This window comes from Myotis lucifugus, unplaced genomic scaffold (genome assembly GCF_000147115.1).
Source record: "Myotis lucifugus unplaced genomic scaffold, Myoluc2.0 scaffold_70, whole genome shotgun sequence".
Taxonomy (NCBI): domain Eukaryota; kingdom Metazoa; phylum Chordata; class Mammalia; order Chiroptera; family Vespertilionidae; genus Myotis; species Myotis lucifugus.
Window position 1 is genome coordinate 5,111,307 of NW_005871118.1, and position 21,655 is coordinate 5,132,961.

Consider the following 21,655-nt stretch of genomic DNA (forward strand, 5'->3'; position numbering starts at 1 on the left):
CTGGGGACGTGCCCGCAACCCAGGTACATGCCCTTGACCCGAATCGAACCTGGGACCCTTCAGTCTGCAGGCCGACACTCTATCCACTGAGCCAAACCGGTTTCGGCAAAAGCACAATTTTTTAAAACTATCACAAACTTATAGAAAGTTGAAAGTGATAGTACAAGAACCTTTTTATTATCCAGAACTATCCTATATAATAAAACCCTGATATGCTAAGTGTCTGGTCATCCATTCAACCAATCAAAGCAGAATATGCTAATGATATGCTAAGGCTGTTCAACTGCTCACTATGGTGTGCACTGACCACCAGGGGCAGATGCTCGGACCAGTAGGTTAGCTCTCCTTCATGTCTAGCTGCCCTCCTACTCAGGGGCCCTCTCAACCCACTGAGGCTCTGACACTCTGATCTGGGCCTCTGCTGCTCCCACAGCTGGCACAGATGCCTACCTCACTCTGTTCCACTTAATGGCTTTAAGACTAAATTCTTTAAGGAGGGAAAGGAGGGAAGGGAGAGAAAAGGGAAGAGAGGGAAAAAGAGACAAAATTACAATTTTACAATAAAGTATGTACCTTTAAAATTCTGCAACTTAATTTTTTTTCTCTTATAATTTCTCAATTTCCTATAAGGAAACTATCAAGTCACTCTCAGGCAATTCATACTCTATTTGAGCATACTGGTCAGAAATTGCTTTGAAAATCCCTTTAAGTAAATCTTAATGCTTGCCTGTGGGTGCCTCCTGATCTTCGGCAGAGAACACTGAGGGAGGATCTAGTCATTGGGAGAAAGAAGACTAATGATGGATTTCTGAAAAGCTTTGTTCGGGAGCTTTACAAGTATGCAATTTAAAGTGTCTGTTCAGTAAAGAAAATAATAGAGCATGGAAGAAATGAAAGATCTTTTGATGAGAGGGAAAAACTTTCCCTTTTAAGGTTGTAGAACTGTTATGATGAAACTGACTTGAGACCTGTACACTTTCTGCTGTTCAAATATAAACTTTAACCCCAATCTGACCTCCGTGAGGTGTCAACTGCTGAAAAAACCTGTCTGCACACTTTGAGAAAATGTCCAGACAAGAGGGAGCCAAACGGCGTGAACTCAGCTTTCTCAAGTCTCTTACCTCCCAGAATGATTCCTAGTGCTCTATGGCGTTCAAAAACCTGTACTGCTGTTGGCTGGCTCTTCTGCTGCTCTCTCATATTAATTCTCCTGCTTGTAAACATTTTATAGGCTTCTGCTTTGTTTCATCAACAGACTGTTAAAATTTTGATTATAAAAACAATACATTTAATAATTATTTCATTGAGTTTGGGGGGATATCATCCAAAATAGCTATGGGTATATAATTGTAAAATGAATGAATGAATGAATTGTAGAATCAACCAATCAATTAACTCAAGTATCTGGTATTAATCATACTTTAAAAACATTTTCCATCCTAAAAGCTACCAGGTTTAAATTTTTCAAGAGAGGAAAGATATCTATTGCTCTCATTGATAAGGTTGTCACTTGTTATGAGAAAAACAATTTTCTCATATATGTTCCCAAGTTCATATAAGAAAATATCTGTACTCATGACATTCTGAGGCAGTTCATCCATTTATTTGCACATACTAATCAGGAATTGCTAGAGCAGAAGATATATTTCCCCTTATTTGTAAGTTAAGGAACAATTTAAAATTTAATACTGTATTTCTACCCTGGCCCAAAGAAAATACTTCAACATCATCAGATATTGAATACCATTAATGGAAGAGCATTACAAATCTCTTGAGAAAAATATGTAGCTTCATCAATCTTAGGGTTGGTCTGTTATTCCAACTTGCCTTTGCTACACCAGTTATCCTTAATAAGTTAAACAAAATCTCAAGAATGCTGTTACTGTGTATGTGACAAACAGAACATCTCTTCATAACACGAATTAAAGTACACCCATCAGGGACAGCAAATGCCATTGGAGACAATGCTATTTTTTTCCTCCTGAAGATTAGCTGTTTACACACATTTTTAAGGGGCTAATGGTAAACAGAAATATGGCATCTTTGACTTAGATGCAACCCAAAGTAGGGATTTTATATAAAATCATTGAAAGTACAACACATATTTTGCCCCTTTCCCCCTAAATGTACTATTTTTCTATCAGTGACTACTAAAATAGTAATTGTACCAGATAATGACTTGACTTAATATATAATTCAGAAATGAAGCCCCCCCCCCAATTGCTTTCCTGCTTAAGACCCTCTACTCATACTGTGGTCTACCAGGCCAGGCATGATGTGACTACTCTCCCTCTCTCTGAGCTCATCTCTTACCACTCACTCTTCTATTTCATCACATGTTCTAGCACTACTGGTCTCTGCCTGCCCCTAGGACAGGCAAGCCAGTTTCTGCCTTTGTGCCTTTACTTTTTAAAAAAATATATATACATTTATATATATATTTTTTATTTCAGAGAGGAATGGCAAGGGAAAGAGAGATCAAAACATCAACAATGAAAGGGAATCATTGATCAACTGCCTCCTGTTCACCTTCTATTGGGGATCCAGCTTGCAACCTGGGCATGTGCACTGACCTGGAATTGAACCATGACCTCCTGGTTCATAGGTCAATGCTCAACCACTGAGCCACACTGGTTGGGCTGTCCCTTTACTTTTGCTTTCTGTTTGAATATCTGGAAACTCAAAGAATGGCCTGGTAGATATGAAGGGGGTGCACTCAGTCACCTGCTTTTTTGTATCAGCTCCTTCCATTTCAAATAAATATGTACTGTAAATAAACAGAAAGGGCTTTTTATGCAATATCATTTTTAAAAGTCCCTCAAACTTCTTCCAACCTATTGCTGCCCCTGTATAGAAAAAGTGGAAGCTTTTCAATTTGTCTAAAAGCTCTCCAATTTCTCCACACGGCTAGCTCAGCTCAACTGCCAGCCCTTCAGAGAGGAATAATGTCATATTCTTTTTCACCTTAGTCCCTTTTTCCTATGTTTTATTTTCTTCATAGCACTTATAATTGTCAGAGATGAATTTATCTTCATTGCTGTGTACCCATCATTTGTATTTTCCTGGGAGATTGTAAACACAATAAGAACAGGAATTGTTCCTGTTTTTCCCCATATCATATTCCCAACTCTTAGAACAGTGCCTAATACACAGGTGTCTCTCAAACATCTATCTGTTGAGTGCATAAAAATTTCTTTGCTTGACAAAATTGGATACTTGGCCCAAATTCTGAACCAGATGACTCTAGCAATTATATTTAGCAATCATATGACAATTTCAACTGCCCTATAACCAGTATTTCTTCAGAATATTTAAATCTTGCTCTATTTACAATAGGACACCTTTAAATAAAAGCAAATGAATAGGCTGGAAAACACAAGACTGTATTTATTAGAACTCCACTTTTAGACCCAATTAATCAAAAATGGAAATCATCAATTCTCCATCCTTTTCCCCACGCCTGCTGAATGGCTCTACCAGTTGCCTCATTCATTGCTCAAGCTAGAAATTTGGAAGTCATCTGAGGTCTACATAGCTCCATCTTCCTCATCTCTTCCACATTCAAAGACTCATTGATTGTGCTTCCTAAATATATTTTCTGTCCATTCGCAATGGTGCCCACTCATGTTCTGATTTCATTATGTCTCAACTAATATGCACTCAATATATTCTGTTGAATTTGGAATATTCTCTATTTTGGCTATACATTTTTTTCTTTAAATTGTAGTTTAAGTATCTCACCTTTTCATGATATTTTAAAGGGTAATCATGCTAAAAATCAAGGAATTGTTAAAGAGTTCTAAAAAACAGTTAAAAAGAGAAAAAAATTAGGGTACTTTTCATGGCAAAGCAGACTAAATTTTAAATAATATTGGAAGACAATAATAGCAATATGGAGCTAAATGCATTGTGGAAAATTCACATTGTTCAAGTGGTATAATTAGGCAATTTCATACAAAGAGCTATTGCTTATATCTAATTAGGATCAACTAATTTACTCCAAATTATGTATTTTTTATCAAAGAAAGCAATCTTGAATGTTCTAGATATTTATGGTTTTAATTATTTCCATTACTTGCTCTTCTGGCAGATCAAAAGGGATATTTGAATATTTCTGATGTAAAGTAAATATATAGTAAATAGTGGACTAGTTGAAACACTTTTTAAAATTTACATGCAATGAGTTGAAAAACCCATGATTGTTATTTTAATTCTTTTGAAATGTACAATGAGGGTTATTTTTTTTATTGCTGCACACCTAATACAGTGATAATTTTCTTATTATGGACAAAGACATCGATATAAGAGCACAAAAAGATTAATATCATTTTCAGCAGTTGATTTAAAAACCAAGTTGTTGTGAAAAGAAACACTACAGTCTACAAGTTAAGATTTGTTGTGCCATATAATGGAATTTGACAAGGCTGAAAAGATTTCAAGTCCTAATGAGTACTGTATGAATGCTAACAGAAATACCGTGGGGAACGGCTGCGCTTGCCAGAATTGGATTTGGAAGCAACAGGAGTAATACATCCTGGCAACCAGGGTCTGCTTGTTTAGAGTTTGAGACTTGAACAACATTATAAATAAGACACTCAACAACATCACAGTTCAGAATCAATACATTTTATATTCAGCTTTTCAGAACAACTGGTTCTCTTGATCTGCCTCTGAGAACACAGTGTTCCTTAATACTTCCTTCTTGACCCTCTGCCCTCTGGCTTCCTTCCCTTTCTCTCTAATCACCTCCTTATTGCTATGTCTACCACTCTTGTCTCTTTCCAGTCTCCTCTTTGCTCATTTACTCCTGCTGATCACTACTTCCTTCTGGGTTTCTTAGGCACATATTTCCTCCTTTCCTTCTTGCTACGGTGGCTATCTTGTTTCCTGAGTTCCTCAGCCAAGTCCTTTTAATTTGACTCCACGCCTCTGAAATTTCCCTCTCCCTACAGCTAGCTGATCCATTGACATCCTCAGGAAGCCTCTGTCCAACTGTTTCTTACCTCAAACTCCAGCATTTACCATTTATTGAGCAATTACTAAGTGACAGGCAGTAGCACAAAGAGTTTCATATAGATGATCTCATTTATATGTCACAAGAACCCAGTGAAGTAGTTATTATGAACCTTATATTTTGGATGAAAAAACTGAGTCTCAGAAAGGTTAATTATTTTGTGCCCAATTTCTCATGATTGATAATTGTCTATGCTAGGATTTGAATTGAGTCTCACTCATACACATTATGGAATATTGACCCCCAATTCATTAAGCATTCATATAACAAGATTTGTCCTGACCTTATTCTGTGATTTTCTTAATTTTCACCCCATTCATAAGACTTCAGTTTCTATCTTGTACTGTATATCTGGTGACTGGGTTCCTCTATTTCTGAGTTTCTGCACTGGAACCCAATTACTCTTATTCCTCTTTGCCTAGCCAAGAGAGAACAAGGGATTTTGGAAAGAAAAGGACATGTGATATCTAGCCTTTTTTATTTTTTTATTTTTTTCACATTCCAGGGGTTTGACGAGCAGAGTCCTATCCTATAATGGCATTACAAGGTCATGAACTAATACATGTTGGCTCATGACTCAATGGGTCAAGTTGGGGAGAGGCTGGTGCTGGACTCTTAAAAGGAACCAGTTTTAGTCTCAGCACCAGTGTCACCGGAGCTTTGTGACAGAATATGTCACCATGGGTGTTGTTAAAACCTCTTCTCTTCCTCATCTTTTCAGTTTGTTTCTCATGAGCCAAATTTCTTCTCTAGTTTGAGGTCTTACTTTGGGCCTTTGCCATGCTCCTGGCAGCTCCCTCTCTCTGGTTTCCTCTTGATCTGTCACTCTGATTATATGGTTGACTTTGCCATTCCAGTTTCTTTTTGAGGCTGTCTGTCCTCACAGGAACCATGAGTTCAAACCTATCCACCCGGCAGGTGTTTTGCCTGTATTTGTGACCATCAATGTTGCAGGGCCTTCTGCTTTCCCTGTCCTCCCTACATCTTCCTCATCCATGGGCAACCCTTTCAACACTTAGCTTCAGGCTACCCTATACCCTAAAGTCAATAGGGCCAAGTTTTTGTTTGTTTGTTTATTTTTAAAATATATTTATTGATTTTTTACAGAGAAGAAGGGAGAGGGATAGAGAGTCAGAAACATCGATGAGAGAGAAGCATTGATCAGTTGCCTCCTGCACATCCCCCACCGGGGATGTGCCTGCAACTAAGGTACATGCCCTTGACCGGAATCGAACCTGGGACCCTTCAGTCCCCAGGCCGATGCTCTATCCAGTGAGCCAAACCGGTCAGGGCAATAGGGCCAAGTTTTTATAAGAATACAGGCATCTATTCAGCAACCATTGAAATTTGTGTATTTTCTAGGGTCTTCCATCTTTTCATTTGCACAAATCTCCCTAGGGACTCATTTTTTTCTCATACTTTTCTTATGACTTTCTCATCACTTCCAAATCTCTCCAGCATTGAGTGTCTCTTCTGAAATCTTTTCCTACTCTGAGTCTTTTTATTCTGTGTAAAAGGGATCCATGGGTATATTTCTTGCTTGCTTGCTACAGCTTCTGAGCAAAAAAATAAATTAATTAATAAATCAAATCAAATCAGTATCAGCTCTGATTTCTCAATTGCATTCATTCTTTTTCTTTAATATGAACTTTATTGAGGAATAGTACACATACAATAAAATGCACTCCTTTTAGGTGGACAATTTGATGAATATTGACAAATGCAGTTACCTATAACAAGCACCTCAGTCAGGATATAAATCAAGTCCATCTCCCTGAGAATTCCATTCTGCAGCTTTGCAGTCAAACCCTCATCCCCGCATAGTCCTGCCCTAAGCATTTACTGTTCTCTTCTCTGTCACTAGGGTCTAGTTTTGTCTGTTCCTGACTCTGATATAAATAATCTAGAATGTATTCTTGTGTTTGGCTTCTTTCATGTCCTGTAGTATTTTTGAAACTCATCCATGATATGTGTATCAGTAGATTGTTCCTTTCTGTTGCTAAATAGCATTTTACTGTTATTATCTAACATAGTTTGTCATTCAGCTGTTGATGGGTATTTGAGTTATTTCCAGGTTTGGCTATTTCCATTCTCTCTTCTCCTCTACTCCATTTTTTCTCTTCCCTTCTCTTCCCTCCACTTCCCTTTCTCTCTCTCTCTCCCTCCCCCTTTCTCTCGTTTTTTCATTTAACTTTTTATTTTGAGATCATTATATATTGACATGCAACAGTAAGAACTTATCCGGAGAGATCCCATATACCTTCTATTCATTTTCTCCTCGTAGGGCATAGGGAATAGAGTCAATAATATTGTAATAACTATGTAAGGTGTCGGGTAGGTATTGAAAACATCAGGGGAACACTTTATAGTATATGGTTGTCTAACCACCATGCTGTACACCTGAAACTAATACAAAATAATATTGAATGTAAACTGTAATTGAAAAATAAAATTAAAAGAACTATAGTAGAGTATTGCAATGAGGATATTGTCATTAATATAGTGAACGTATATAACATTTTCATTACTGCAAGAGTCCTTTATGTTATCATTATATAGTAGTATCTACTTCCCACCCTCTCACACTCCTTCCTTGATCCCTGGCAATGGCTAATCTGTCCTCCATTTCTATAATATTCTCATCTCAAGAATATTATGTAAATGGGATAATACAGCAGTATTCTTTTGAGATTTTTCCCCATTCAGCATAATGTTCTTTAGATTCATCCAGGTCATTGGCTACATTAATTATTTGTATGTATATCTTGCACCCTGTGATCTTGCTGAACTCACTTTATAATTCCAGGACTTTTATTTTAGGTTTCTTGGGCTCTTCTACATGGGCAATCCTATCATCTACAAACAGGGAGACAGTTTTATTATGTCCTTTTCTATCTGTATGACTTTTATTTGCTTTCCTCACCTTACTACACTGACAAGAACTTCCAGCACTTTGTTGAATAAGTGCAGGAAGAACAAGACTCTTTGCCTTGTTCCAAGTCTTAGGGGAATAATATTCAGTCTTTTGCTATTAAGTACAATGGTAGCTGTAGTTTTTGTTTGTTTGTTAGATTGGGTTTGTTTCCTTAATATATGAGCTTTATCAACTTGAGAAAATTCCTCTCTGTTTTTATTTCTTTGAGAATTTTATCATGAGTAAATGTTATATTTTGTCAAATGCTTTTTCTTCAGCAATGATACTATCATGTGATTTTTCTTTTATAGTCTGTTAATACTAGTATAATGACTATACATATATTTTTAAATATATTTTTATTGATTTCAGAGAGGAAGGGAGAGGGAGAGAAAGATAGAAACATCGATGATGAGAGAGAATCATTGATTGGCTGCCTACTGCACACCCCCTACTGGGGATCAAGCCTGCAACCCCAGCATGTGCCCTCGACGGGAATTGAACTCAGGACCCTTCAGTCCGCAGACTGATGCTCTATCCACTGAGCCAAACCAGCTAGGGCTAGATATATTTTTAAATATTAAGTGGACCTTGCATCCCAGGTCCCATTTGGCTATGATAATTCTTTTCATATATTCTTGTAGTCTATTTGCTAATATTTCATTAAAGAGTTTTGTGACTATATTCATCCGGAATATTGATCTATTTACTGTCTGGTTTTCATACCAGAGTCATATTAGCTTCATATAATAAACTGATAAGCGTTCCCTCTTCTATTTTCTGAAAAAAATTGTGTAGAATTGGTGTGAATTTTTCTTTAAACAATTTGTTAAATCTCCAGTGAAACCTATTAAGCCTGGAGATTTCTTTTTTGCTGGGAGGGGGGTTAAGTTACACATTCACTTTCATTAACAGAAGGCTATTAAAATTATTTCATACTAGAAGCCTGGTGCACAATTTGTGCACCAGTGGGGTTCCTCCACCTGGCCTGTGGGATCAAGCCAAAACCGGCTCTCCAACATCCCCCGAGGGGTCCTGGATTGCAAGAGGGTTCAGGCCAGGCCAAGGAACCCCACCAGTGCATGATCAGGGCTGGGGAGGGATGCGGGAGGTTGGCGAGCCGGGGAGGGACCCTGGGAGGGCTCTAGGGTGTGTCCTGCCTGTCTTGCTCAGTCCAGATCAGCTGGAACCCAGCAGCAAGCTAACCTACTGGTCGGAGCGTCTGCCCCCTGGTGGCCAGTGCATGTCATGATGAATGGTTGATGGGTCGACTGTCTTCTCCCTGGTGGTCAGTGCATGTCACAGGGAGCAGTTGAGAAGCCTTAGCATATCATTAGCATATTATGCTTTGATTTGTTGAAAGTCTGACCAGACACTTAGCATATTAGGCTTTTATTATTTAGGATTGGGGTTGTGATAAATTCAGTTCATATTTTTGGAGGAATTTTATGTAAGATATCAAATTTTTATGTATAAAATTGTCCATTCCAATATTACTAATTTTTATGTAGAATCTTTAGTTATATCCCATTTCATTCATCATATTGATAATTGTTTTTCTGTCAGTCTTGCTAGATGTTTGTCACTTTTATTAATTTTTTCAAAGACCTATATTTTTGTTTTGTTGATTTTGTGTTTGAAATTTTATTAATTTCTGTTTCTATCTCTATTATTTCCTTCCTTCTGATTTTTTCTTTTCCTTTTTACTCTTCTTCTGTATTTGAAGTGAGTTTCTTATTGACAAAATAAAGTTGGTCATGTTTTTAAATACAGTCTGATAAACTGTGTTTTACTTGGTGTATTTATATTTAATGTTTAAATTTATCATATTTTTCATGTCACATTAATTTATTAACCATGCTGTTAATATACAATACAATTAACATCGCATGAGGATGTTTTTGTCAGTGGAAAAATACTCATAAAAAGGCTGTTTTTTGAGATAGAATTGACATTTAAGGTTTTGTCATTTTAGTTTTTGTTTTCTGCTTATTCCTTCTATCATCTATCTATCTATCTATCTATCTATCCTCTATCTATGTATCTATCTATTATCTATCTATCTATCTATCTATCTATCTATGAATTATAATGGTGGAACTGATTTTAAAAGAAAATAAGCAAATGTGAAAATTTCAATCTCTATGCTGCTGAGCTGCCTCAGACAGGCAGAATTTTTTCAAGAACAGCATAGATGCTGATTATCATGACCTGTATTTTCAGGGCTAGGGAATTCTTTTAGTTCTTCCACCTTAACTGGAAACGCCTTTCAAGAAAATTACCTCTCTTTGTTCTTTAAGCTCTGGAGGCAACTTTGTGATCCATAATTAGATTGAACAAAAGGCAGATGTCTGTTATTGTGACTGGGGTATAGCTGTTACATACTCATAAAGTAGCATTCTAGTTGGTAAATGATTCTCTTGTCAGTTCGCTTCATGTGAGTCAGTGCCCCAGAGTCGGTGAACTCTAGGTGAACTGTTGACAGATCAAGTGTCTGGATCTGTAAAACCAAAGACCAGCCTCTGGACTGTAGTGGTTGAAAATAGACCATGAACCTGAGAGGTGATGAGGCCCAGCTATGGAGGTCAGCAGACTCTTCTTGTTGATATATTTTTAGCCGTACACTTTGCCTTACATATCCTTGTCCCACACAGTGCATATCGCAGTGCAAAGCGTCAAAGAGTTCAATTCTTGTTTACCATCTGACGTCAGATGGTCAATGGAGTTTCCAAAGAACAATGTTAAATGCATTCAATCCCACAATGAGAATTTCTAGGAGACAAACTCTCAGTCCCACAATGTGAATTTCCAGGACGCCCACAGAGCTTCCATGGTGTGAAAGACAATAGAAATAGTAATATCAATAGAAACAGAAATAATAAAAACAACAAAGAAGCACATGAAGTGGCAAAATCAAGAATGGTATGTTTACCACTTATTGAGTGTGTTCTTTGGTAGGTGCTCTGCCTATTTTATTTCATTTAATTCTCCCAACACTCTATGAGCTGCAAATTATTCCTACTTAGTTGAGGAGCACACAGCCAAGGGTTTTTTAGTCATTTGCCCATGGTCCACAAGTAGTAAGTGGCAGAGGTGGGTTCAAATCTAAGGCCCCAAAGCCAATGCCCTTAAGCATAATGGACATTTGCAGTTTTGCTGTGAACTGTTCACACCAGAGGGAATAGTATGAAGAATTAAGCTGTCAAAATTTACATAAATCTGAGTATCAATTATATTGTTTAAAACTACAAATAGCCATCCTTACAGGTAGGCTATCTGTTGCTTTAATAGTTTCTTTGAGAAAGGTGTAGTGTAGTTTTTGACCAGGTTCTCCATAAGAAATCAAAAGTCGAGTGAGACCCAAGTTACAAGTACATAAATATGTGTTGTGTTGCGTGTGTGTTTCTGAAATTAAAATCACAAGCTGACTCACTGAGTTATTGACTCTGTTCTACCCAATTCTATTTGTTTTGGTAGAGTGCTGATCATAACTCACTCTCCTGATGTCCTGACACACTCACGGGTCAAGTCCGCAGTTTGAAGAGCCCTGGCATGTGGGAGGAATGTTCTCATAGGCGTGAAAACCCTGAGTCCTTTGCTAACTCCACCTGTGAAAGTGAAAACCTGGCTCTCCCCAGCACACCGAGGTGATGGGATTGGATTACCTTTCTGTTTGAATCTAGCACCAGGGAATTTCTGCCTTCACGCAGGTGGTTTCTCATCAGGTAATCAGGCAGGGCTGCACATTTTCCCCTCTCTGGGCAGTACTGATTGCCCCCACTACTTCCCACCCCCTTATCCATGTCTATTTTCAAGGGGCTGCAGCCTTCTCAGCCCAGGGACCTGTGTCCATCCACAGCTGTCATTCGGACCAGGACCATCGGTCCCAGCAACAATGCTGGCTGGGAATGTCAGACCCCAGGGTCCACCTTACAGCAATATAACCTTGAGACTTAAAGCAAGTCAACAGACTATTGACATTAACATGGATTTCTAGCGGCATCTGTTTTGTCTTTAATGCCCCCTTCCATCAGACTCCTAAACCATAACAGATCTACTTTGAATTTAGGACAAGCTTTTTGCACCGGGAAATGGAAACTCATCATATTTGGGAGCAAAATTCTAAACCTCCTGCAAAGAGAGTATAAACTTACCAGTCCGTTAAAGTACAGGGGAGAATTTAAAGGCATTATATTTACTTGTGGAGAGAGAAGGTTCTCTGACTCCAGTCCCAAAATTACTTTGAAAATAAAAAGGTGCTCGAAGATTTATGGTTAAATCTTCTTAACCCAGAAAGATAATTATCTGTATAATTTCTATGTGAGCACTAAATAAATGCATGCGCGTGCGCACACACACACACACACACACACACACACACACACACACCTCTCCTAAAGCTGATGCTAATAAGTGAGGATTCCCAAGAGGCATGTAACACATGCTTAATAAACAAAAGTTGAATGAAGGAGTTGTATTGTTATCCCCACTTAACAGATGAGGGAATGAAGGCTGAAAGGCTCAACTATTGCTTAAGCAAGTCCAGTTAGTAATGGCCCAGGATGGGGTATCTGTCTTTAAACTAAGCATTGTTTTACTATCACCTCTCAAAGGTGAGGCTCAAAACTCAATCAGCTTCTTTGTCGTCATCTCTCAAAGTGAGCTGAGAGCCAGGACCGACACTTAACAACTGTGTTAGATCCTGAAACTTTGGTTCTTCCTTGTAAGGTATAAAATCACTGTTTTTACTCCTGGGGAAACATTCTAACTGAAGTTTTCAAAAATAAAGTCTGAATGACAACACACACCAGAACAATCTCTCCATTTGCCATGGATAAATGGTGGTGGACAGAGACTTAGCTTGGCTGGTGAACACACGATACAGATACAGTGTACAGATGATGTATTGTATAATTGTGCTCCTGAAACCTGTATAATTTTCCTTAACCAGTGTCACCGACTGCGCACTTGCCTTCTAACACTAAGGAAAGAAACAGTAATGCCTTCAGCGTGCTTTCATCTCATAAACACATTTTCATTGCACAGCAGATGTGTATTTTTTAATAAGCTTGAGAGAAGCAGGCAATGTAGACTAATAAACAGAAACCACAAAGGGTTCTTAGTATGATTACCCCCAAAGATTACAAATTAGAGAAAAGATTACAGCTAATATTTGAAATACAGAACACTAGTGTGGGAAATATTTATTAAGGTTGCATTTCGTATTTTCCTCAAAGATTAGGTCACGTTCCTATGAATAACCTCAAATAATGGTAATCTTGCCAATTATCTTGTACCAGGATTCGTTCTTTAACACTTTACTATATTACAGTCCAGGCTACACCTTAAGAAATGCCTGCATTAATTCTATACATCCTATAGGATTTGCCAGGTGGTATAATAGTACATGTCAAAATGTGGGGAAACCTGTGAGTATTAACACTATAATAACATAGAAGCCATCAGACCACATTTCATAGTTTTATTGAGACTTTTCAGCTTTAATTGTCTATGGTAGGTACAATGATATCAAGGCTCTGCTGTTATTCTCAATAGCAGATGCAAAGTTGGCTGCCATGCCTTAGACACACACACACACACACACACACACACACACACACACCGATATTGTTCGTTCCTGCATGCAAACGTATAGGAAATGTACATTCCTTTTATTAGAAACACAATTGTGCACAATTAGGTTTGGAATTTGTTAAGCTACCATTGATTTAGATAAACCTGAGAAAGCTCAAAAAGTCAAGTAACACTGTTTCCATACTGCTCATTCAATATCACTATTAATCACAAGGAAACCCAGTTCAATTATCTATATTAAGTCACAGATAATATAAAAATAAACATTTTTGCAAAAGCACAGACTACAATTCAAATTCACAAATTTTGATATGTCACGTATATCCCCCTTCATATTAATTTGTAATGACGTGTATAATACAATGTACAACAGAATAAAAATGTAACAGAATTCAGCAGCCAAATATAATATGGTTATCACTATTAACACCTGGAATTAAAGTTATCAACGGAACAAATGAAACAGATTAAAATTAATAGCAGTGTTAAACTTGCTGGTAGTGTGTTACTTAGAAACCCCATCTCAAAGAAATTAAGATTCTACTAGTTCACCTTAAAAAGGAACACAGCACAAAAATTTAAGCAGAACTAAGCACAGTAACTGATCACACCAGCTGTCTCCTCTCCCCATCTCAATAAGTTTTTCCCTAAATTCTAATGTTGCTTCGATAGTGCCCAACCCACCAGCCTTCTAAGTGAATCTACTTTGAAGTTAGGACAAGCATTGCATTGGGAAATAGAAGCTCTGATCATATTTGAGGGTACAATTCTAAATGTCCTGAAAAGACTATCAACTTTTCTATAATGTTATATACAGAGCCAGATGTTTTCTATTTGCTATTGATCTAATAATAGTTTGACACCAAATTGTGTCTGTATAGAAAGAACCCTAAATAAAAAGTTAGATGTGCAAAAGGGTAGCTAGAGAAAATCAATTATATCACAAAACAGATTTCCCTATTTTAAATTAAAAAAAAATCTGAAGACAAAAATTTCAAGATACTACTATTTGAAAAGCATCATAATATACAATAATTCATTTATGTATGTATCATTTATTATGCAAATATACCAGTGCGACATTAATATTGTACATTGTAATAAATATAATTTACACCAGTATGTGGAATCTTTCAAGAAAGTCTTTCAATCTGTACAACTGAAGAACTGTAAGCTTCATTAATAAATACTATGATAGCTACCATTTGACCAGCAAAGTTAAAGCTTCAATAGATCTCTTACTAGCTATACATCTTTCTTGTCACCAGTCCAATTCCAGCCGCTCTAAGCACTGATATCTTTTGTATCCAAAGGCAGTGCAGTGTACTGCCAGCGTAGATGAGCAAACTTACAGGACATAGGTCCACATCACAATTTGAACTTTGTAAGAATTTTTAGCCAAGACCTGGAATTGAAGAATTCTGTAAAGTACAGTAGCAGATTTCATACATCGCTGTCTGTAGTTTTAATGTTTCCACATCCCCCAAAGCCCCAACAGATAGCTGTTATCCAAACTTTTTATTCCAAAGAATGGTCTTGAAAGGGTCAAGAGTTCCGTTGCTGGCCGAGTGACAATGTTATGGTTATAACTCTGAATTCTACACTCATGCTGTAATCTCTTCCTGGTTTGTCTTTTTTATCATTTCAATGCAAACTTGTTCATGTTCTCAGAGTCAAAGATATAAGTTGTGTGCCATAAGACACCTTGAACTTGGCAATAAAATAGTCTTGTATTATGAAATTTAGTTCACTGATACATCCCATAATTTTAGCAATTCTTTCATCAAAATGCCAACAGACTTCTGCCTTTATTAAAATACTTATTAATGTCATCATAGGTCACGAATCAGATTTTAAGATCACTGCTTCATCTTGACCCTCATTTCGCCATTAGCACACACAGACTCTTCCCAGAGACCTCTTTTTGCCTGGAAGGAGTCAGTGAGATCATTCTTGTTACGATTTGACATGCATTCACATGCCACCATTGTCTACTGCGGGATGTACAAAGCTAAAGAAGAAACATTCTGAAGGAAAAAAAAAAACATGCCACGAAGTAAAAGGGCATTTCTAGTCACTGTCCACGTCCTCCATGGACCCACGCTCTGCAATAAAGTTCTCCGGAAGCTGAAACAATGTGCTTAACACATACTGTAAGTCAGCTGGGCATCCTGAGACCTAAAAGGAAGAAAACTAAATTAAATGATGAGGAAATACTACAGAAATGTGTGCCAGGAGGCTTTGAGTTTAAAGATGGTACAGGCTTTGAAATTTCCATTTTGTTCCATTTCGTGAGATTAATCTTGTCTCACTGAACATGAGGTTTGAAAGGGACAGTACAGTAATAACATATTTTAGACTTCCTTTTTGAGGGTTCTAGACAATGCTGTAGGACCCTAACCAAGTGAGAATCCAGCTAACCTTCTCCTTCCTCAAAATGAGGAGGTGCAGGTAAGAGATCTAAAAAGTTTCTTCTACAACAATTCTGTGCATGCAAAAGAGCCACTTTTTAGGAAGCTAAATACAGCTTTTCTTCAGTGGTCTTAGTGACCTGAGACTGGATAAATTGAAGTAACTTTTTAAAAAATATTTTTGTGATAAACTGAAGTAACTTTTAAGAAGAAACTGAAGGTCTCATAAATTTACAACCCACCCAGGCATTGCACAAACTGAAAGCAATCCCAGGCTTACCTGTCACTATGTCCCACAGGTTCTTGCCTTAAGACACAAACCCAATTATTTACTTACACAGTGATTTCAAACAAGTTATTCCACCATGAGCTGCAGACTCTGCTGTTGGCTTTATTGGGGCTAGTTTTCACAATTAAACATTCCTTTGACACTGGATTTATTTGTTTGGAGCTATAAATTGGGTTACCTCACCCCATTATTCTACATTATATAGAATGTTAAGGTATTTAAGGGCTAGAAATGCAGCAAATCAATATTCATTGAAAACTGCTATTAAAATTATTGAAGTATTTTACAGATTTCTCATTAATGCTTGGCAGAGAAAAAATGTAAAACAGTGGTATTCTCTTACAAACTATTAGTAGTATGATTAGTCATTTCTACAACTTACTTTTCACTGCTGTGGTACCTTAGGTACTTACATTTCATTCTCCTTACTTCCCTTTCTCATATATTTCAAGGTTTTTTTTCCCTTTAAATAGGAGGATATAAGATCTAGTGAAGGATTTTAGCTTCTCATTCTATCAACACAACCCACATGAATTCCGCCTTCTTTTCATATTGCATTTAATGTTTCCCAACATTTCAAAGAAGCAAAAAAGAACCTTTAAACCATGATTTTAATTAAAAGTCTTAATCTAAAAATGTCTCCTCCCCATTCCCTGCTGCCTCATACATTTGAGAACATGCTTGTAGGCTATGCATTGTGATCGACTGTCAACCACAGTCCCTCTGATAATACCACCCTCAACTTGCTAACAGTTATTCAGCTTTGCTCTGTAATCTAACTGTGATTTTTCAAAATTGTTTTTACAGATGTGAGGGAGCATTTGTACTGGAACATAAACAAACTCCTGAGGCATTGCACAGCAGTGATGCAAGTCAATGTCTTTATCACAGGAAGTCTAACAGAGTTCATGGTGTTTACAAGGAAAATACAAGCACTTTGATTATTTTGAATGCATTTCCCCCATAAGATAATACAGAGTCTTCTCCCCAAAAATGCATACATACTTTGAAGGCAGTGTTTATTAAAATACACTTCATTGTCAAAATGTAATAGAATGTATAGCTCTCAAGTGTTAAAGCGTGTATGCATTTTTTGGGGTCATCCTGTATATGCAGGCTTCCATCATCACACACTTAGCACCCAACATATAGTAAGCAGTTTTCTGAAAAAAACAAAAAACAAACAACAACTTGGAAATGACTTTCTAGGCTTTTAAATTCATTGGCTTTACTTTTCCATTCAAGTCTCTAAGAAACTTAGCTACCACCTTGCTGATAGGACTGAAAATGACACCCAGCTGAGACCTCTGTTCATTTGCTATTGAATGAATCGCATTTCGTGTTTTGCTATATACCAGGCTAACTTTAAGAATTTGGAGCTTCCACTTGTTGCCACCATGGATTATTAAAAACATTAAAGACTAGATGCATCCCAAACTCAAGGTTTAGGTGATCCATTTTCCTGGAGAAATTATTAATAGCAAAATAGCTCCAGGACTCAAGTGCACTTTAAACAGAAAAGCTTGTACATGCTAAAGGCAGAAGAGCTGGTAAATGTTTAACGGGGGTAGTATCTTTTTATTATGCATACTTCTGGTGAGAAAGAAGGGAGGCCTTGAAAGCAAACCCAAACAAGCTAAGTGTGAGCATGGACATTTCCAGTTCTTTTTTTTAAACTCACTACTTTCTGGGTTTGATTTTTCTTCTCTAAACTTTTAGAAACTTAAAGGCAGGGGACAAAGCACGTGGCTCGAGCCAGCATCCTACCATGTTGCAACAGTGGGTGTTTGGGGATTCTTGCGTCTTCACAAGCTTGTATCTCCATTCTGCTTGAACTCGGATAAAATATTGAGGGTCATGTCTTCACTCTTGGACTGCAAATTTGCCTCGCTTCTTCTGGAAGCTTTCCTGGTCGCCCGGGAGAGCCTCCTTCTGAAAGTGTCTCCTGCCAAGAAATAGAGAATAGGGTCCACGCAACTGTTGAGACTGGCCAGACCTCTCGTCACCTGATAAGTGGCGTACACCCTGTCATTGAAAGCACACATTTCTGGGGTCTGAAAATCCAGCCGGGCCCGCAGGTTCATCGTTTTCATGACGTGGAAAGGGATGTAAGACACACCAAACACCGTCAGCACGATAATCACCAGGTAAATGGATTTCCTCCTCAGAGGCGAGTTGTCCAGGTCTTTGTAAATCAAAGCTCTCACGATTAAGCCGTAACAGCCCAGAATCAGCACCAGGGGGATACAAAACATGGCCACAGTGGTGCACATGCTGTAGATGAAATAACTTCGCAGGTAATCGTCGGCGGTGGTGTCGTAGCAGGTGATGGTCTTGTTTTTCCGGACCCCGGTGCCCGAGTAGAAGAGGATGGGGGAGATGCCCAGGACCACGATGAGCCACACGAGCAGGCTGATGTACACGGCGTTCTTCTTCTTGAGCCTGCCCAGCGACTTGAGCGGGTACACCACGCCGCTGTAGCGGTGCGCGCTGATGCAGGTGAGGAACAGGATGCTGCCGTACAGGTTCACGTGGAAGATGAACCTCTGCAGCTTGCACATGGCATCCCCGAAGATCCAGTCGGTCTTGTTAAAGTAGTAGAAGATGAGCGCGGGCAGGGTCAGCACGTACAAGAAGTCGGCCACGGCCAAGTTGAACATGTACACGGAGATGCCGCTCCACGGCTTCATGTGGAAGACGAACATCCAGATGGCCACGCTGTTGCCCAGGAAGCCGATGATGAACACCAAGATGTACACGGCCGGCAGGTAGTAGAACTGGAAGCCCGTCTTGGTCAGCACACATCGGAACGAGGCGGCGACCGCGGGGGTGGAGGCGATGGTGCTGTTCCCCCAGGGGGAGCCCGGGCCGGCCAGCAAGGCAGCGTCCGTCCCGTTGGGGACCGCCGACCACAGCACCTCGGCCATTCTCTCGTCCCGGATTTAGGCGGAGGCTCCGAGGGGCGAAAGGCGGCGAGCGGGCGGCGGCGGCGGCGAGGGGCGCAGCCCTTTTCGGAAAAAGGGGGTGGCCGGGAAGGAGGCGCCCCCGGGGATCCCCGCAGGAGGGGGGGGGGGGGGTTCGCCCAGCCGGTTCGGGCCCCGGGTTCCCCCGGGGGTTTTTGAAATCCCGCCAGACTGGGAACCAAACCCGGGTTTGGGGGGGGGGGGGGCAAAAAAAATTTCCGGGCCGGGTTGGAAGCCCCGGGGTTACCCAAAAAGGGCGGGGGGGGGAAGGGCCCGCAAAAAAATTTTTCAATCCGCTTTTTTCCCAGGGGCCCCCGGGCTCCCCCGGGGGCTCGGGGGGCCCCAACCGAACTCCCGGTTTTGCGCTCCGGCGTGGGGAAAGCCTTCCCCAACCCTCCTTCCCCGCAAGATCAACTTCGTTGGGGCATCTTTCCTCCTCCCCCCCTTTGCAACCCGGCCGCTCGGCTCGGGGGGCCCCGCGCCGCTCCCGCGTGGCTGCAGACCCGTGCGCTTCTGGATCGCGCCGTTCGCCGGCGGCACCGCTCCCGGACCCTCTCGAGGCCCGGCCAGGTCCCGAGTGCAGGGGGCTGGCGGGAGCGCCGGCTCCCCGCGAGGGTGGGCGGAGTTTAGGCTCCCGGGCGCTCGGCCGGAGGCGAGGGGCGTGCCTGCCCGGAGCCCGTCCGGCTACCTTCCCGCGATCTGCAGGGCTTTCGCCACCGGTCCGAGGTGTCTTCTAGGAGCGGGGGTCCGCCGTGGCCCGGGCGCTCCGCCGCTGCCCCGCCGCTGCCACCGGGACTCGGCCGCGAGGACGAGGGCGCGCCCGGTCGGGGCTGGCTGCCGGGGAGCGATTGGCCCGCGAGCGCTCCCAGCGCTCTTCCGCCAGCTATCTCGGCGAAGTGAAGTTGCTGACACACAGGAAACCCTTCTGACCGCTCGGAGCCTCCTGCCTGCAGCCCGAGGGCCCACCCGGCAGAGGCAAAAGTCGGCCTCCAGGGCCCCCAAGAACCAAGCCGGGTGCTGGCAGGTTCCGGGCAGCCAGCAGTCCCCGCTGGGAACGCCCTGGCTTTGCCGGGTGCTTCTGCACCGAGACCAGATTCCTCGCGCGTGCAGGAACCTGCTACTCCAAGAGAGCCCAGGCTTTTAAAGGAGGGAGGGAGGGGAGGGGAAGGTGGGGAGGGGGAGGGGGGAGTCTCTTTCTGCCCTTCCACAGTCTGCTTTTTCCTTATTTCAATCTTGATTTTATTAGTTCATCAAATTTTAATACACCGGCGTCATGGGGAACACCAACGTGAGAATTTCTAAAAGGGACTAGTCAAATTATTGGTTTATGCTTCACGCGGCTTCAGCACAATTTAACTTGATACCTATCACCTACCACAGCCCAAGCTCCCCACATTCTCCAGTCCAGTACACTTCATTAATGATCAGAGCCTGCACTACAAATAATTCAAAATATATTGTTTGGGAAGTAAGTTGAATGTTAAATACAGCTCTATGTAGGAGAGATGTAAAGGACACTTAAAACTCCAAAGTGATTAAGGTATGGTTTGGGTTTTTATTACCAATCTTATGTCTTTAGGTTGCAATGATTAGTCACAAGCATCTCTAGTAAGTACCTTAGGTATATAGGTTGGGACTTTCTTAAATACTACCTTTATTGAAAAACTGGTTTTTGTCCTAACCGGTTTGGCTCAGTGGATAGAGCATTGGCTTGTGGACTGAAGGGTCCCAGGTTCGATTCCAGTCAAGGGCATGTACCTTGGTTGCAGCGCATCCCCAATAGGGGGTATGCAGAGGCAGCTGATCAATGTTTCTCTCTCATTGATGTTTCTAGCTCTCTATCCCTCTCCCTTCCTCTCTGTAAAAAATCAATAAAATATATTTAAAAAAAGAGAAAAATTTGTTTTTATGGCTTGAATGCATCAAAAATTTAGCCAATACATTTCAAAATTGTATTTAAGTTTAATTGGAAAATAAATGAATTGTTAGCTGTTCAGGGAGATATTTCAAAGAACCCCAACAGGAATATTATCTAGCACTTCTTGACATTAACTAATTAGTGGAATATTTTATTTTAATTAGTGAAATATTTACAAAAGCTTTTCTCTTGGATGAAAATAAAATCCGAAAAGAAAGTATCTGTAAGATATATACCATAAAGATTGCGTTCTGGTCCTAGATGTTACATGATAATTTCTCTTTAAAAAGGCTCACAGGAAAACCACTAGCCCTGGCTTTGATACCACAAAGGAAAATTCCCGACAAGACCCAGATGGTCCTTTAGAGGAACCATATAGAAAGGACCGCAACCAAACACGTGGCGTTGGGAGCACAATGGTATTTTGAATTGTGGTCAGTAGAACAGCATGAAAATAAATGATAAAACTAGAGTGAATGACTTAAGGGCCTGAATGCTGTTGTTTTGAAAACAAGTCTTAATCGAGTTTAATGCTACTGGCCTCAAGTTTC

The 21,655-nt window shown here is 40.2% G+C and overlaps 1 protein-coding gene across 2 annotated transcripts; it reads right to left on the reverse strand.

Annotated features, from left to right (window-relative positions):
* Positions 1 to 288: 288 nt before the first annotated feature.
* On the reverse strand, positions 289 to 19,344 carry P2RY1 (purinergic receptor P2Y1). Of its 2 annotated transcripts, none has more exons than XM_023755174.1 (2): positions 17,991 to 19,344; positions 289 to 487 (listed from the first exon to the last, which is right to left on the reverse strand). In XM_023755174.1, the coding sequence occupies exon 1, from the start codon at positions 19,148 to 19,150 to the stop codon at positions 18,029 to 18,031; it is 1,122 nt and encodes a 373-aa protein (XP_023610942.1). In that variant the 5' UTR covers positions 19,151 to 19,344; the 3' UTR covers positions 289 to 487; positions 17,991 to 18,028. The 2 variants fall into 2 exon arrangements, with proteins under 2 accessions (XP_023610942.1, XP_006090397.1); XM_006090335.2 differs by lacking the exon at positions 289 to 487 and adding an exon at positions 13,397 to 15,701.
* Positions 19,345 to 21,655: the final 2,311 nt, after the last annotated feature.

What these genes read in the sequence shown, in the direction of transcription:
- P2RY1 (XM_023755174.1), bottom strand. Translation starts at nt 19,150, where the DNA reads ATGGCCGAGGTGCTGTGGTCGGCGGTCCCCAACGGGACGGACGCTGCC.